Source organism: Mesoplodon mirus (assembly GCF_964341445.2).
Source record: "Mesoplodon mirus genome assembly, chromosome: 8".
Taxonomy (NCBI): domain Eukaryota; kingdom Metazoa; phylum Chordata; class Mammalia; order Artiodactyla; family Ziphiidae; genus Mesoplodon; species Mesoplodon mirus.
In genome coordinates, this window is record NC_138984.1 from 81,327,822 (window position 1) to 81,344,697 (window position 16,876).

At 34.4% G+C, this 16,876-nt stretch overlaps 1 protein-coding gene across 4 annotated transcripts in view; it reads right to left on the reverse strand.

The window, feature by feature from the left end:
- Nucleotides 1-2,125: 2,125 nt before the first annotated feature.
- Nucleotides 2,126-16,876, reverse strand: part of SCN9A (sodium voltage-gated channel alpha subunit 9) — a gene marked incomplete at both ends in the record, with an annotated part of 90,098 nt that continues 75,347 nt past the window's right edge. For all 4 annotated transcript variants that reach the window (XM_082630051.1, XM_082630049.1, XM_082630050.1 and 1 more), the window contains 6 exons: nucleotides 2,126-3,318; nucleotides 6,274-6,544; nucleotides 7,915-8,012; nucleotides 13,671-13,812; nucleotides 14,727-14,780; nucleotides 15,568-15,849. In XM_082630051.1, the coding sequence (XP_082486177.1) occupies nucleotides 2,126-3,318; nucleotides 6,274-6,544; nucleotides 7,915-8,012; nucleotides 13,671-13,812; nucleotides 14,727-14,780; nucleotides 15,568-15,849 (2,040 nt within the window). The remainder of the gene's footprint in view (nucleotides 3,319-6,273; nucleotides 6,545-7,914; nucleotides 8,013-13,670; nucleotides 13,813-14,726; nucleotides 14,781-15,567; nucleotides 15,850-16,876) is intronic.

Consider the following 16,876-nt stretch of genomic DNA (forward strand, 5'->3'; position numbering starts at 1 on the left):
TGCATTCAAATTTAAGGTAGTATTAATTTCTTAATTTAATGTATTAAAATATCTTACAAATGTAATATATTTTGTATGGTTCTCTAATTAAATTGTCAAAACCTATTTTTAACAGACTTAGCAGGGATGTGATGCAATGCTCTACATAGTCTAGGAAAACACTGCATGGTATCTTATATATTAAATAAAAAAGAGGCTCAAATAATGTAAGATGAGTGATTGAACTTAGGTGTAAAGAATCTTTGGCCCTAGGTTTAATTTCATATGTGCCTTAGGACAAATGTCTAGACGTGATAATCTCCTTCACAGATGCTGAAAACATTCTAGATAGGAAGTTCTGTGGAAATGTCCCTTTCTTTGTTTTTATCTGTCTTTCTCATTTCTGTGTTTCTTTGCCTCTCTGCCCCTCATTCTCTACCTATACTCCTTCATCTCTATAGGTATGCTTAAATCTCCTTTATTTTTAACTAGACAGAACAACAAAAAAATTGCTTTAAGTACTTAATATAGAAATATATTTATGGTTTTTTTTAATTTAAGAAAGCAAATGAATGAAATATTGTTGTATATATTTGCTTTGAAAACTCCCACAAAATCTTCTAAATAAAATTCTTTCTACTTATGTAACTCGATTTTTGTCTGTGCATGAATAACCCGATAGAAGAAAGATCTCATATTCCTGGAATAAACTCATAAAAAATACATCATGGCTGTTTCTTTTCAAGCCACTATTAACAAGGATTTTTAAAAAACTAGATTCATAATCCTTGGTAGAAGGACAACAGCTAAAGCAAAATGAATGTGTGCTTGGTAAACTATAAGCTCAGGATATGTTATTGATTGATACATAATATTCCTCATAGTCATAGAATTTTATGAGAAAGTGACATCTTTCTCATTTTGTAGATGAAAGCATAAAAGTTCAAGAGGATGAATGCTATTTCATCCTTTTCACACACAAGTCTGTGTTGAAAGTATGCCATGTATTATGACTTGAAAGCTTGCCATACACACTTAAGATGGTATGCAGGAGACACAGTTAATACTGTGCCCAAGTCATTATCTGCTCAAACATGTTCCATGGTATCAAATATCTATCTGCATATCTGGAAGCACTCCATGGAAGAGAAATATCAACTTTGCTTAGTGCTAAATAATGACTCAACAATACTGAATCAGAAAGCAGAAAACTGTGACAAAAATGACTAAGAGTTGGGTCATTATTGGTATTTTGGGGCAGCACAGTCCAGTGTTACATTGTGTACATAAAAGTGAATAAAACTTTCTTCAGTTACTTCTTTTCTCAATTACCTTCATTTTTTTCTTTCAAGGAACATGATACGTACTTAAAATATTCTTTTCATGTTCTACAGTTATTGTATGAACAAAGAAGGATATAGAAAAAGGCAGTTTATGAAGCACAATACTCTAAAGGTAACTCTTATCCTAGTTGGTATATGAATCAAGATGGATAAAAAGCATTTGTTGAACTGACTAGCCTACATGTTTTTAATCCCACGGCATTTAATAGGCACATATAAATTGGTTTTGATGCAATATGAATAAATTTAAGCACCTCAAAATATAGAATGACCACTGTAGATGGATAAAAGAGTCTTGCCCCCTAATAATAACAAGATGTTTTAACTAAACATTCATTACTAGTATTCATTCCTTCTATCAGGGCACTTCATGGCAAAGCCAAGGGAAAATACTTTTGTAGATATCCAAATGATAGATATTTGCGCGCATGCGCGCAGGTGTGTGTATTTGCATGGAAAACATGAATATTTACAGTCCTGTGAAAAGATGACAAGGCAGATGTGAACATTTTCTACATGGTCTTCTGATTTATTAAAAGTAAATAAAATTAAATCACCTTTGTTTGCTGTAATCAATAATCCCTGTACAGTTACTCTTAAGAATTCTTATAGATTCATTTACCAATGCAAAAATAGCCACTGCTAATGCTGCTCACCTATGTTAGAGAATCAGAGCTAGCGACTGCACTGACTTTGAGACTATTTTGATAAAAAGAATCTTGGCATAGACCTCCTTAAAAGAGTCTTATTAACACAAATATATCACCTTCACAGGCTGTAAACAATATATCAAAAGTGAAGCTCTATTTTTTGCCTTCCTTGCCATCTTTTCCTTTGTCTTCCTTTTCTGTTTTGTCTTTTTCATATTTCTCTTTGTCTGGTTTTGTTACACTATCATATGAAGGTGGAGAGATGGTGGATGGAGTTCCATTTGTTTTTTCTGGACTTGAGTTCTCATTAACATTATCAAAAACCATATCTTCTTTATTGGGCAAATCATCATCTCTGTCACAATCTTTTATGTATATACTTGATATGTTTTTGACATTTTGCCGTAAGCGATAACGCCTGTAAGCACGCTGAATGACAGTAGCAGACACATCTTCCTGTTTTCGTTTTAGTGTAGTTGTGATGGGTTCATAGGACACTTTAGAAGGATTTGCAGACATGAACCTTTCTTCCATCTGTGAACGAAGAGAGTCCATCTCTCCACTTTCACCCAAAACACGCTTTGTAAAAGCAAATAAGATGTCGAGACAATGGATCCGGTCCCCACTGACCATGGGCAGATCCATGGCAATGAGCTGGACTTTGTTTGGTTTTGCTACGAGAAGAGGAGGATCCAGGGCAGCTGCAAAATCAGAGAGTTTGCTATATTCTATAAATTGGGTGGCATCGGGATCAAACTTCTCCCAAACCTCATAGAACATCTCAAAGTCATCCTCACTCAGCGGCTCAGTACTTTCTTCAGTGGCAACACTGAAGTTCTCCAGAATGACAGCGATGTACATGTTCACCACAACCAGAAATGATATGATGATGTAACTGACAAAATAGAAGATCCCCACAGATGGGTTCCCACAGTCTCCTTCAACTGAACTTCCAGGATGAACTTTTCTGGGGTCACAATCAGGTGGTGCACTGTTGAGAATAGGTGCTAGCAATCCATCCCAGCCAGCAGAGGTGGTAATCTGGAACAGGCAGATCATGCTGTTGCCAAAGGTCTCAAAGTTGAACATGTCATTAATTCCAGCTTCCTTTTTAACATAGGCGAAGTTGGACATTCCAAAGATGGCGTAGATGAACATGACCAGAAAGAGCAGGAGGCCGATGTTAAACAACGCAGGCAGGGACATCATCAAAGCAAAGAGCAGCGTGCGGATCCCCTTGGCCCCTTTGATCAGACGTAGGATTCGGCCAATCCTGGCAAGACGGATCACTCGAAACAGGGTAGGGGACACAAAATACCTTTCTATCAAATCTGCTAGAAACATACCTGGTGAAGAGGGAAGGAATACAAAGAAAATACTTAAATGTCCATGCTACAGAAAATCATGACTCTAAATAGTTTTATGTGCCATCATACCTCTTATGATTTCAGGATTGTCATTTTACATTGAAAGCAATTTCATAACAACCCAAGGATCAAGCAATCCCACAGGAAAATGGTTAGAATTACTACTGTGAAATTTTCTCTCCCTTACTAAGTTTGTAGATCTTATTTTTTTCCTCCACAACAATTTTTTTAATTGTAAGGGTAGAAAAATTAAAGCTACACAGTAAAATGCTTAAAAGAAAATATAAATCACCTGAAATATCAACCAACCATTTACTACTGTTAATATTTTGTTGAGGATCACTCCATTTTTCTATGCAAGCACACAAACATTTACAAATGTAATCATGATATAGGAGCTTTTTTATGTCATCTGTTTTAGCTACTTCATCATATGTTATGGACATATTTTCATATAAATGACAACAGAATAATTCCTTATAGTTGTATAATGTTCTGTCCAAATAACCATATATTGAAGAATTTTATGTTGTTTCCAATTGTTCTGGCTGAGACAAATATCCAAGCAGGTATATTCTCTTTTAGTTGCATGGGCATATTTTGATAATAAAAGAAGGTAGGTCAAACAGTATATTTAAAATTTTGTTATATATTGCAAATCTATCTCCAGAAAGTTTGTACAAATTAACACTCCTAATTATAGTCTATGAAAGTGCTCACACTCCACAGGCTCACCAGTGTTATCATTTTTCTTTATAATTTTACCCAAAAAAACCTTGTGATGTTTAAAACATCTCATTATTGTAGTTTATTTGCATTTCTTTTGGGAAAAAATAATCCAAATTTTTTTTTATTATTTATTGGACATTTTGTATGCTTGTTGACTATTTTCAACTTTCCCTTTTTGGCCTAGTCCAGTCCTTTGCCCATTTGTCTATTGGGAGATTTACTATTTTCTTACTGATTTATGAGGACTATTTTTCTATTACAAGTGCTAATCCTTTGTTGGCCTTAAATGTTACATTAACAATAGTCCTGTTTTTAATTTGTCTTTCAACTTTTTTTTTTTAATTTGGTGGTGGTAGTGAGTTTTCCTCCATAGAATATTTTGATTTTTATGTAGTCATATCTATTATTTTTCTTCATGGAGTCAAGTTTGTCATGAATAGAAAGGACTATTCAAGCTCATGGTTATAAATCTATTTCTACTAGAATCCATTTTTTTAATACATTAATTTTTACACATCAGTTAATAAATCTTGATCCATGAGATCTTTTAACTGAGTAATTTAGTAATTCTCTATATATTGATGTTTAATTTTGGATTATTCATTTGAATCCGTTAAGCTTTTTAGTAAACACTGTTTTACTTCAGCAATGTAATAATAATCTTAATATCTAGCAATGTAAGTCACCCTTCATTACTCTAATTTTTCTTCCAGGTGAATTTTAGAATCATTAGATTTATATCACCAATTTATTATCCCCACTACACAAAAAAAGACGCTCATATTCTCATTGGGATAACACTGGAATTATAGATTAATCTATTAAAAAATGGTCATGATTACAGGGAGACCCTTCTTATCCAAGTACAAGAAAAGCCTTTCAATTGTTTTAAACCTTCTTTTGTTTCTGTTAGTTTTCCTCATAGAAGCCTTATACATTTCTTGTTAAAGTTGTTACTAGGTATTTTACTTTATTTTTATTGGAATTGTGAATGAAATTTTTCTTTAGGCATATTTTCTAATTTTTTGCTTCACATATAAAACAATTACTAACATTGGTATGTACAATTTAAAATTTGCACCTTCTGAATTCTAATTGAATCCATATTTTTCAGTTGATTCTCTTGCATTTTTAGAGTGCCATAATAAGATCTGAAAAGGAAAATTTGCTCCATTGTTCAAATATATGTACCTCTCTGTTTTCTTATCTAATTGTATCAGCCAACACTGTTACAAATAGAGGTGATAGAGGGACACTCTTTTCTTCTTCCTAAGTTAACTGGAATGCTTCCACCATTTTGCTTGTTGTATGTGATTCCTACCTAAATTTTAATTCATTTTTTTATATATTAACTTTAATGTCACCTCTGGTAATAATACTCCTTTTGCAAAAATTGATTTTGAATCCCTATTCTAACTTATACTACTCAATATAGCAGTTTTAGGTTATGTGACTTTTAACCTTTCTTGTCCTGCCTGTCTCAGCATCTCTAAATTGAGTTTGTATTAAATAATCTCTACAATCTCTGTCTAAAATTCATAATTATGAAAATAAGTGCAATCCTAAACTACTGGGCAAGGCATGTACAAATAATAAAAAAAAAAACAAGAGGATAGAAAAAACAGCTATGGTAATGAAATGAGAGGAAGTATAAAATCAAATACTGTGATTCACAGATATGACTGGGGTGGTTGAGAAATGATTACAAACTTGACAAGTATGAAGCCATAAGAAATGAAGCTGGCATTTCTTCAGACCTTAACTTTTCACTTTGAGTTCAGGAATAATTTTCACAAAGAGTCACCAATATTCTGGCTAGTTATATTATCATTAATCAAAGGATAGTTCTCATATGTGTAAAAACTGGAAGTGATTTCAGATTCTACATTGGTCTTCTAAGACATACCTACCTATAGACCCAGTTGCTACCTTTGTGAAGGGCAATCTTGGAAATCAAATATCAAGGAGTTTTATGTGCTTCCAACAAACAGAATATGTGTGGCTTTGAGGCTTGTTGTGTGAACCTAGGAATTCTGACACAGAGGTATTTGTTTTTTTTAGTTTTGTTTTTAAGGTTCCTTCACTCTTTCAGTGTTACTAACTTACTCAAAAGTAAGTTTACATTCAAGAATTCAGAAACTTCTCTGAGTATGTGTGATGTTTAGTTTGATTCAAAATGGAAATCTGATTAATAAATGCTCTTACCTACAATGGAGAGAATCACAACCACAAAATCAAAAATGTTCCATCCTACAGTGAAGTAGTAGCATCTGAGGGAGACCAGTTTCAGCACACATTCTCCAGTGAAAAGGATAACAAAAACCACATTGATCCAATATAAAACTTCAGTCATGTATGCACTTTGTCCCTCTTTTTCTACCATCATGGTTACCATGTTGAGGCAGATAAGAACCATGATGGCGATATCAAAAGCTTGGTTTGTTACTAGGTCAAATATACATCCTTGGAATTTGTTCTGCAAAGAAACAAAAATAATAGGAAATGTACAGTAAATTTTACAAGTAGTATCCATAAATCATTAATTAGTAAAAAAAATTTTTTTAAGGTATCAGTCTTCAAAACTTGCATAAATTATCCCTGGTCATAGGTTCTTGCTTTGTACAAGAAATATTATTAAATCTTAGAGTACATGAAAACATTTTGTTGCTGTTGACTTTCAGTATACCAAGTCTTCAGCGAGCCTTGTAAACTAACATTTGCTTTTAAGCATATCCACCCCTAGTATGTTATATAGGAGTTGCCAGGATCACAAGGTAAGTTTTACTAAGAAAACCTCAGCTCTACGACCTAGAGTATTTCAAGGTAATAAAATGACATCTCTAAATTTCTACTTTGTCACGTTATTTTGACTAATGTGTTGGCACTGTCTTGTACTGATATTACTGCTATAATATCAGATCTATATTTTCCTATCTCTTCCATGTATAGAATATACATTTCCAAACATACCCATACTTAACACATCACCTTTCTTGTCAGTCTCACTGATAGTATTATGCTTTCCAGGAAACCCAATTTCAAAATCACGTTATTAGTTGCATAGGCAAGTTTTAAGGTACTGTATTCAAAGTCAAGTAGTATACTGAAAAAATTAAATACCAGAGCTTTAAATTCATACATTATGATTCAGTAGGGTCTGGGTGAAACCTGGCCATGTGTCCATTTAAAAAGTGCTGAGTAATCCTCATGTAGCCAGCTGGTACTAAGTGGATTCCCATCTTTAGGACGCTCTGTCTGCAGCCATGACTTTTGGTAAGGTGTGTTATGTTGAATAGAAATTGAAAAACATGTAATGCATTTAAAATTATTTTAGTTGTTAGAGGAATACAAACTATTCTTTAACTGCTAAGACTCACTATTTACATCTGAGCCTATTCTGGTCTTTAACCCTATGGTATGATAAAGTTTAGATTCATGATCAGTCCAACTGCTTCTCTGGCTATTTGTTGTAATATCAAAGATCTACAAGGTTAGTTTCACCTGACTGATAGACAGCCATCATAAAGCCATCAAGAAAATCAAATTTCAATCAAAAGTACATTTTATTTTGATTCTCTACAGGCCATTTGTACTAATAGTAAGTTGTATAGCTAAGGTAGAGATAAAAGCATATATAATTATTTTTCATTTTTATAGAAAAAGAAATTATATGAAGGCATATTACGAGCTGTGATAGTGTTCAAAATACATATGTTCAGTTTTATAAGAATTTTTCTTCAAAATATTAAAATACATGCATTCATGTTTAAGAAATAATTATATATTAAAGATGAATTGAAAATAATTTAAAAATTTACATGCTAAATATAATTTTTTTTTTTTTACCCCCGGACGAGGTATTGGCTTTTGTGGTTTCTTGGATCCCAGCTTTTTCATTGCATTATAATATTTCTTCTGTTCTTCTGTCATAAAGATATCCTGACCTCCAAGGTAAAGAAATAAAAAATAAATCTAGTTAAAACCAGAATCATTGTCTAGATCTTCCTTCAGATCATTATTCAGGTTAAAAATGTATTCATATAGAAATGAAATGTTTTCTCGCTTCAGTAGCACATATATTACAATTGGAACCATACAGAGATTAGCATGGCTCCTGATCTAGGATGACATGCAAATCTGTGAAGCGTTCCGTAGTTTTGGTGACAGATGGTGACAGACAGTAACTAGACTTTTATGGTAATCATTTCACAATGTATGCAAATATCAAATCATTATGTTGTATACCTGGAACAAATATACTGTTATATATCAATTACACTTCAATTTAAAGAAATGAAATGTCTTTTATTATGTGCAAGGTAGCTATAAATCAAACCTGTCTTAAAGGATTACCTACGTGTAGGCACATGACTCTCCGTACATAATGCAGTATGCATAATACATAAAATATATGGATTACATGCAATAATGATTGGCTCAATTATCTTTTAGTAGCCTAACCTGCTATCTCATTTTATCTGTTACTTGTCTCACCAGGCATTTCATTGCTAAATAACAAATATATCAGTAGTGAATGATAATTTGGCTAACGTTTACTTATTAGCCATACTGACTCATAAAGAGTAGGGAGTAGGGGCCAAAAGTGGTAGCTAAAGTAGTATTATTTTTATATTCACTTGCATTCATTTTAATATATCATATTCCCTTAGCAGAATAAATGAATATACTATATACATGTATAGCACATATCCATAAATACTGTATATACACACACACACACATATATTTGGTATACATATAATAAATTTATTTATTTATTAAAAAAAACTCTTTAGTTACCTCTTTAATTCCAAACAAGGAATTTCAACATAAACACTTTATTGGGTGTAAACATTACATGTAATAGAGTTTTAGATGTTGAGAAAATTACCAATAATCCAGGGTTTCTGACTTGAAGGATTTTCTAATTGAATATACAACATTTAAGATTCAACAGTAAATAAACTAACATCTAAATAAAGTTTTTGTTCCTTTCTACACTGTATAAGTCTAAATCTCACAAAGGAGGCCTAGAAACTTTGCCTATTCTTTTAAACTCTGTTAATTTCTTAAAATTATCTATAATTTATACAGATTCCCACATATTCCTCATCGGTCCACAATATAAACTTTTTAGTTATGGCATAAATTAGTACAATCCATGTAATTAGGAATTTATTTTGGGGAATTTACAGTTCTGAAATCCTTACTTAACTTGTAGGGTCCTGAAGCTAAGGTGATCTGTTCATGGTTTCCCGCTGGTTTTCCTGGACTGCATTTTCTTATCAAATACCTAACGATAACCAGGCTTCCCTTTCTGTCTTATGTGTTTTAATTTACATCTCCTCTAACTGATAGGCAGTCTTTGTGCAATTTTGGCATTCATCTGATCTACTGATGCGTGAGAGAGAACTTTCATGTCAATGTTAAGAGAAGCCCAGACCCTTTATTCCTCAGTGATGAGGGTTGAATATCACAGCAGGTCAAGAACTTACAAGAAGCTAGGAAAACACTGGGAAGATAACTCTGAATTAGAGGTAAAAACCAAAGTAGCAGGTTTTGTCTTCCCTTGATGATACCCTGGTTGTCAACATAATGAAGGATGGGATGAAGCTAAGAGGAGATTACAAAATGCTTCAGTAGAGAAACTTGTGTTGTGATTTTATTTAACTGTAGCTTATACAGACCTTGTAAAATGCATCCCGTTAAAAGCTAGGTGGCAGGCATTCTGTAAGTCAGGCTGGTCTTTACACTCTGTCAAGGCTGTATTATATAGTAGTTAAGAAGATCCCAGTTCTGGTGTAAGACCATCTTTGTTCAATCCCCATCTCTGTTGCCCTTGGGCAAGTTTTTTAGTCTCTTTAAGGTTATATCATCTCATCATTACAAGAGTAACTACCCCATTGGTTTGTTGTGAGGATCAACTAAGACACTGTATTTCAAACATTCAGTAATTATTTATAACTTCTGTTATTGTTATTAACCTTCCAAACAGTTATAGTTACTGAAAAGGGTTGATGTTACTTAGAATTTACTCATATGTACCCAGGTCTGTACTAGTCATTTGTGTAAATACACTGCATATATTTCCCTTTTATAACTTGAACTCATTAATAACTTATGTTCTAATTTTCAGAAGTATATTTTCTGATGAACTATTAAAACCCAATTATCACATGGATTTGTTAAAGATGAAAACAGTGTGTATAAGAATGATGGAGAGCTGGCAAACTAGTAAAGTGGGGCTGGTGATTAGAAAGAGGTATGGGAATTTGGCAGGGTCCTAAACTGAGACCAAAGTGTTGAAGTTAAAAAGCATTAAGAGGCAACATTGCATTGTGGGAAAAAATAGGCTTTGTAGTCAAACAGAACTTTGGATCCTGACCACCAATGACCTACTACTTGATTTGAAACAAGTTGTTTATCTTCTCTAGGCCTCGGTTTATACACTTGTATAAAGATACTACTTTCATTTGTTTGTTCTATGGATTAGATGAATTCATATAGAGGCCTCTAGCAGAAGACCTCCTCTGTAGTAGATTATTAATTGACATGTTGGTCCTGTCTTCTTTCATTCTCTTAGTAGGTTGGAAAGAAACCCTAAACCATTCAGAAAGGGTCAGAAGATAAAAAGCAGCTTAGAATGCAAGTGAAACACTGGAAGAATGGTAGGGGATAACCGTAGCTGTCACTGCTTTGAAATTAGTAACTTTTGCCTGACGTTACTGGTAATGATGTCTACCCAACTCATCTTCCTGCAGTGGCAATTCTTGTTGTAAGAATAACATTCAAGAGCAAGGGGAGCAAAGCAATTAGGGCTGTGGCTGTCCTGTCATGTCATACTGCTCTTTCTAGGTACACCTATAATTTATTCTATATAGGGAATGCTGGAGAACTATATGTATGTGCTTATATATCACATATACACATATATAATGACTAAAGTAGGAAAAATAAATTGGAAATTAGGGTATAATTTGTGAAATTATTTTCAAAATTAATTATTAATTATTCAAGATCCTCTGCCTAAAGGCATGAATATATGATAATGCTAGCTAAGTTTGACTGACAGATATAAAATGTAAGAATGGAACATGGAATTTTAAAAATTCTTTGAAAAATAAACACCTGTATTTGGAAATATAAGCATAAATAACATTTAATATTTACTACATTTTCTTTCACCTGAGAATAGTCAATTACGGCCACTGATGACATTTCACTGCATGTACACCTGTCTTTTCTTAGATGCTAATCCAGTACCTGAAATCACTTCCTCCTGGTATTCCAGCACTCACCCTTCAAAGGTCTCTTTTCCTGTGGGTGGTGCTACAGCCACAGTAACTCTGTTAACTTTGAGAAAACTGAGACTTCTTAGACATTTTTTTCTCCTGCAAATCACAAACAACACTGTAGACCCTACCCGCTAAAATCTCTTAACTGAATGAATCCCCTATTCTCTATTGCTGCAAATGACTAATGTGGAGAATTAAGTGTGGTCTAGGTGGCAGGTAAAGCAGGGTCTGACCTAGTCTTTGGTCTCTCCCCAGTCATTCTCTGCATCATTGTTAGGTTAAATTTTTAATTAAAGCTGAGTCTTCATAATCTCTGGGAAAAGAGACCCTGGAGTTAGATGCATGATGAAGCTACTTCTTAGCTATCAGACCATGTGCAAGTCACACAACCCCTCTGAAAGGTGAAGTGGGGATACTGTGCTCTGTAGACTTATAAAATGTGACGAAGATTACTGTGTAAAGTACTTTACACACGATCAGACATGTCATCAAATCTTAACAGATGTCTATGTCTTGCTTATACTTTCTTCCGTACTCAAAATACCTCAATGACACATCAGATCCTACTGAAAAATCTCTAACATGACTTTTCAGATCTGCTCTCAAGCAAATAAAGACCTCATCTTTTCTATTTCTCTTCTCAAAACTCCATCCAAAGTGGATGGACTGGTATTTCTCCTGCACTGCACCTCCTTTGCCAGCATGGTGCATGTGCTCACACACTTCTCTGACCCTTCATGTGGCTTACTTATCCTTCTGCCTGCCATTTGATTTTTGTGTGTGTGTGTGTGTGTGTGTGTGTGTGTGTGGTACACGGGCCTCTCACTGTTGTGGCCTCTCCCGTTGCAGAGCACAGGCTCTAGATGCGCAGGCTCAGTGGCCATGGCTCATGGGCCCAGCCGCTCCACGGCATGTGGGATCTTCCCGGACCGGGGCACGAACCCATGTCCCCTGCATCGGCAGGTGGACTCTCAACCACTGTGCCACCAGGGAAGCCCTTGCCACTTGCTTTGCGTCTTTTGATCCATCTTCCAAAGCCTGCTAAATTGTCACATATCTCATAAAACGTTCTATAGCTGTATCTAGCTGTCCTTTGACTGCCCATTTACATTTTTTGTTGTTAATTTTCTTATTGCACATATCACTATGTCATATTATAGTATTTGAGGGTACAGCATAGGAAAGGGCCTATGCAATATACAAGGTACATGGGATCAACTACTATTAAAACCCTAACACTTAACCAGGTGCATAATCGTGGGTAAGTCACTCAAAATCTCTGTGCCTTTCCTCATTTATCAGACAAAGTCTATAATAATAATTCCTCTCATGGTTGATGTTAAGGATTAAACTGTGTCTAACCCCCCTCCCCACCCTGCCAAAAAAAAAAAAAAGGAGATATGTTGAAGTCCTAACCCCTCATACTTCAGAAAGACCTTATTTGGAAATAGTGTCATTGAAGATGTAATTAAAATAAGGTCATACTGGAGTAGGGTGGGCCCTTAATCCAATATGACTGGTGCCCCTATAAGGAGAGGAGAGAGACAGAAAGAGAGAGAACGTCATGTGACCACAGAGGCTGAGATTGAAGTTATGCTGCCATAAGCCAAGGGATACTTGAGCTACCAGAAGCTGGAAGATGCAAAGAAGGATCCTCCTCTAGAGACTCTGAGGAAAGCATGGCCCTACCAACACTTTGATTTTGGACTTCTAGCTTCCAGAACTGTGAAAGAATCAACTTCTGATGTTTGAAACCACCCAGTGTGTGGTACTTTGCTATGGCAGCCCTAAGACTGATACAGTTGATGTGAACATTAATGAAAGAAAAATCTCATTGTGTCTGACTTGCAAGTCTTAACTTTAATTACCTGTGTCATTTCTTCTACTATAATAAACTCCTTGAGCTCAGGAAAGTAGCTTCTGTTGTTCTCTTTAAGTACCAGCCCAATACATACCACTCAGAACAGTGGCTCGGAACAGAATACAGTAACTACTTATGAAACATGTTTTGAGTAAATAATTAGTTCGTTGAATTTTCTTAATCAATCCACTACAGGGAACATTGGAAAATAAAACTGAATAGTTGATGTATTTCTTAAAAATAATTATGACTTAGGAGATGATTATTTCCTGTGCAGAGATGAATGAGATTAAGCATATCCATCATTGTATAGTAACCAATTACTTGGAAAATTAATGAAATTCTAATGAACTAATTACTAACTGACATCAAATTAAATTTCACATTGTATTTTTGGGAAAATAATTGTTAATTTCTTTCAGTGCAATGACAAAAACTTGAAATACTTATCTTCTTTTTCTGTTGGTTGAAGTTATCTATGATGACCCCAATGAACAAGTTCAAGGTGAAGAATGACCCAAAGATGATGAAGATGACAAAATAAATATACATGTAGAGGCTGTATTCATATATGGGCTGTCTGTCTACCTATAAAATTAACAAAAGTTAGCAGTATGTTGACAATAAAATTCATCATTTTCTTTTTCACATGGTTTGACAAGGTAATTCAAACAGTGCTATCCTAGGTAAACGTGGTTTTTCAGAAGCCATAGTGTTGTCAAGGTTCAACATAATCATTCTTAAAAATTTATTCAACACTAAATAAATATTTATTACATGCTTACTATGAATATAATCTTCAAATTACTACAAAGGGCTTATCCACTGCAGTACTTATTCTCAGATTGTAGGACAATTTAGTAAGTAAAGGACCTAATGCATAATTTTTATTTCCAGAAAAAAATAGTAAAAGAGATGATATCACACTTATATAAATTTTTTTTCCATTTGATTACAACAATGTCTTCTGTGGCTTTTGTGACAATATGAAATAGTCAGCAGTCTTCAAACTTTCTTAGTGTGTGACTAATTTCGCAAAAACTCTTTCAAGGAACTTTAAAATATAAAAGCAGTAAAAACTATGAATAAAATATGTTATTTCCTTTTTATTTTGATAAACAAATATTTACTGAGCACTTATTATTGCCAGGCTGTGCTAAGCGCTCTACTTAACATTTTCTAGTTGGATCCTCACTCAGAACAATCCCATGAGGTAGACGGTGAATTATTTTCTTTTCATAGATCAATAAACAGGCTCAGAGAGATAAAGTAATTTGATCAAAGTCATATGCAAGCTTGTCTGATATGGTAGAGCCAGAATTTAAGCCAAGCTCTGTTTCCAAATGCTGCACAGGTAACCACTAGGCTACCACCAGGTGGGTGTTCTTTAGTGTGTGTGCACATAACAAGGGCTCCTTGGAGCTGCTGTTTGAAAACAGCCTAACTAAACTAAGGAACTTTTCAAAATTGTAGAGTTTAGTGTTATGTTTACCAACACTTACGTTAACAGAATCAACTGCTGCATACATAATAGCCATCCATCCTTTAAATGTTGCCTGTAAATATAAAATTTATAGAATCTGAACCTCATACTTTAAAATAGTCACAAGTGAGTTTAGTGTGTTTAATGTTACAGCATTTATTAAGTAATACTAAATTAGTGAGTTTTACTATACAGTCGTCCCTCGGTATCTGCAGGGGATTGGTTCCAAGGTCCCCCTGAAGATACCAAAATCTGCCCATGCTCAAGTCCCTTGCATTAGGCAGATGCGAACCCATGGATAAGGAGAGCCCACTGTATTTCAAAATACCAATTTAACGTAAGATGCTGTGTCAAGGGAAAAAAGGGGAGGGACACATCACAAAGTCACATCCTAAATCTGACTCCTAGTTAATTATTGCCAGGTTGTCACAAATGCCTGTGAGTTTTGTACATGAGCTTTAATTTTTTCCAGAGTGGGAAGGAGAATTTTATGAATACCAAAGGAAACAATTTTTTTCCATATCTTAAGGATTCTCCATACCAGTGGGAAGTCCTTCTCATTTCCCTGTAGTGTAAAAGTGCAGTCCAAAACATGACTATTCGTTTTTGGACGCAGTATTCAGATGGCACAATACAGGGGGTCAGGTGACTCCAAAAAGGTGGATTAATAACTCTAAAATGCAACAGAACCCATGTTCTGTTTTCATGTGTATAGGCACATGTTCTAAAAAGACCAACTCTATTTTTAAAGTCACAAGGTATTTTATCTTTAATTTTTAGTTAATAATTATATAAATAATGACAGCTTCTCCATCCAGTGTGCACCAAAATGTCAAGCATTAATAAAAGGGCTCACTTACAACTTGAAGCAGAGACAGGTAACCAAGTCCAACATTATCAAAGTTCACTTTCAGGTTCTTCCATCGCACATTTTGACTAACATTCATAAGTGCAAAACACTCAGAACGATTTTCAACTTCACTTGTAGGAAACGGTGACCCATCTGTGGTGTTAACACACTGATAGAACTTGCCAGCAAACAAATTTACTCCCATGATGCTAAATATTAGCCAGAATATAAGACACACAAGTAGCACATTCATGATGGAAGGGATTGCACCTATGAGTGCATTCACGACCACCTAGCATTCAAAAGAAAGAATGATTAGGATTAGTATGAATGTTAAATGGGCAACATTAATGAAACACAATACAGAATTAAAGAAGTTAGAAAAGCCACCCTTACATGTTTAAGACATAAATCAACCAACCAACACGTACTTATTGAATGCCTACTGTGTGCTCATCAGGACAAAATGAGACAGGAGCCCCTCGATCAATGAGTTTACAAAAGTACATGAGGATCAAACAGTGAAACTATTAGCAACAATACAGAACAAATCACTAAGATTATATGACAGTTTAAATAAATGAAGAAAATAAATAAAAAGAATAAACCAAAAACCTGATATATGTAAGGTGAAGTCATAAAATCTGCATGCTCTAGAAAAGAAAGAAATTTATAAATTTAAACAATTAAAATAAGTAAAATGTACATTTAATGGTTCATAGTCCTAGAATGACCAGTGCTAAAATTCTCCCATATAGAGAAACTACTAGTACATATAAGCTGGAGTTAAGATTGGGAATCTTTTCACGGTTTGAATGCCGTAGATTTAACTGGTTCTGCTAGTTGTGTGATATGTAAACTTAATTAAGACTTTGGGACCTCTGTTTCCTCATCTACAGAATGAGAGCAATCTTTTCAAATTTATTATTCTAACTCTAAAAACACTTTATACATAAGCCCTTGGCTAAATATAGATAGTGCTGTCCTCAATTAAAACAAAAAATGCAGAATAGTTTATCTTTAATACTCCATTTATTTCTGCTTTTCAGCATTTCCACTACTATTTATCACCAGTGCCTCTTGCCACCCAGTGCTCCTTCATGCCGACCACTGTAGCATTTATCACCCTCCAGATTTTCTAAATTACCTCACCTTTCCAAACTTACTATCTTCTTACAGTTGACCTCTACGCTGAATTTGAGTGCAAAGGTGTTAAAGAATAACTTGTGAAGTAAAGAGCACGTGCTCCCTTTTTTTTTTTGCAATTTATCAAGCAGGATCCCTGACTACTTTTGAGATTGTCTAGAGAAGGAGTTGTC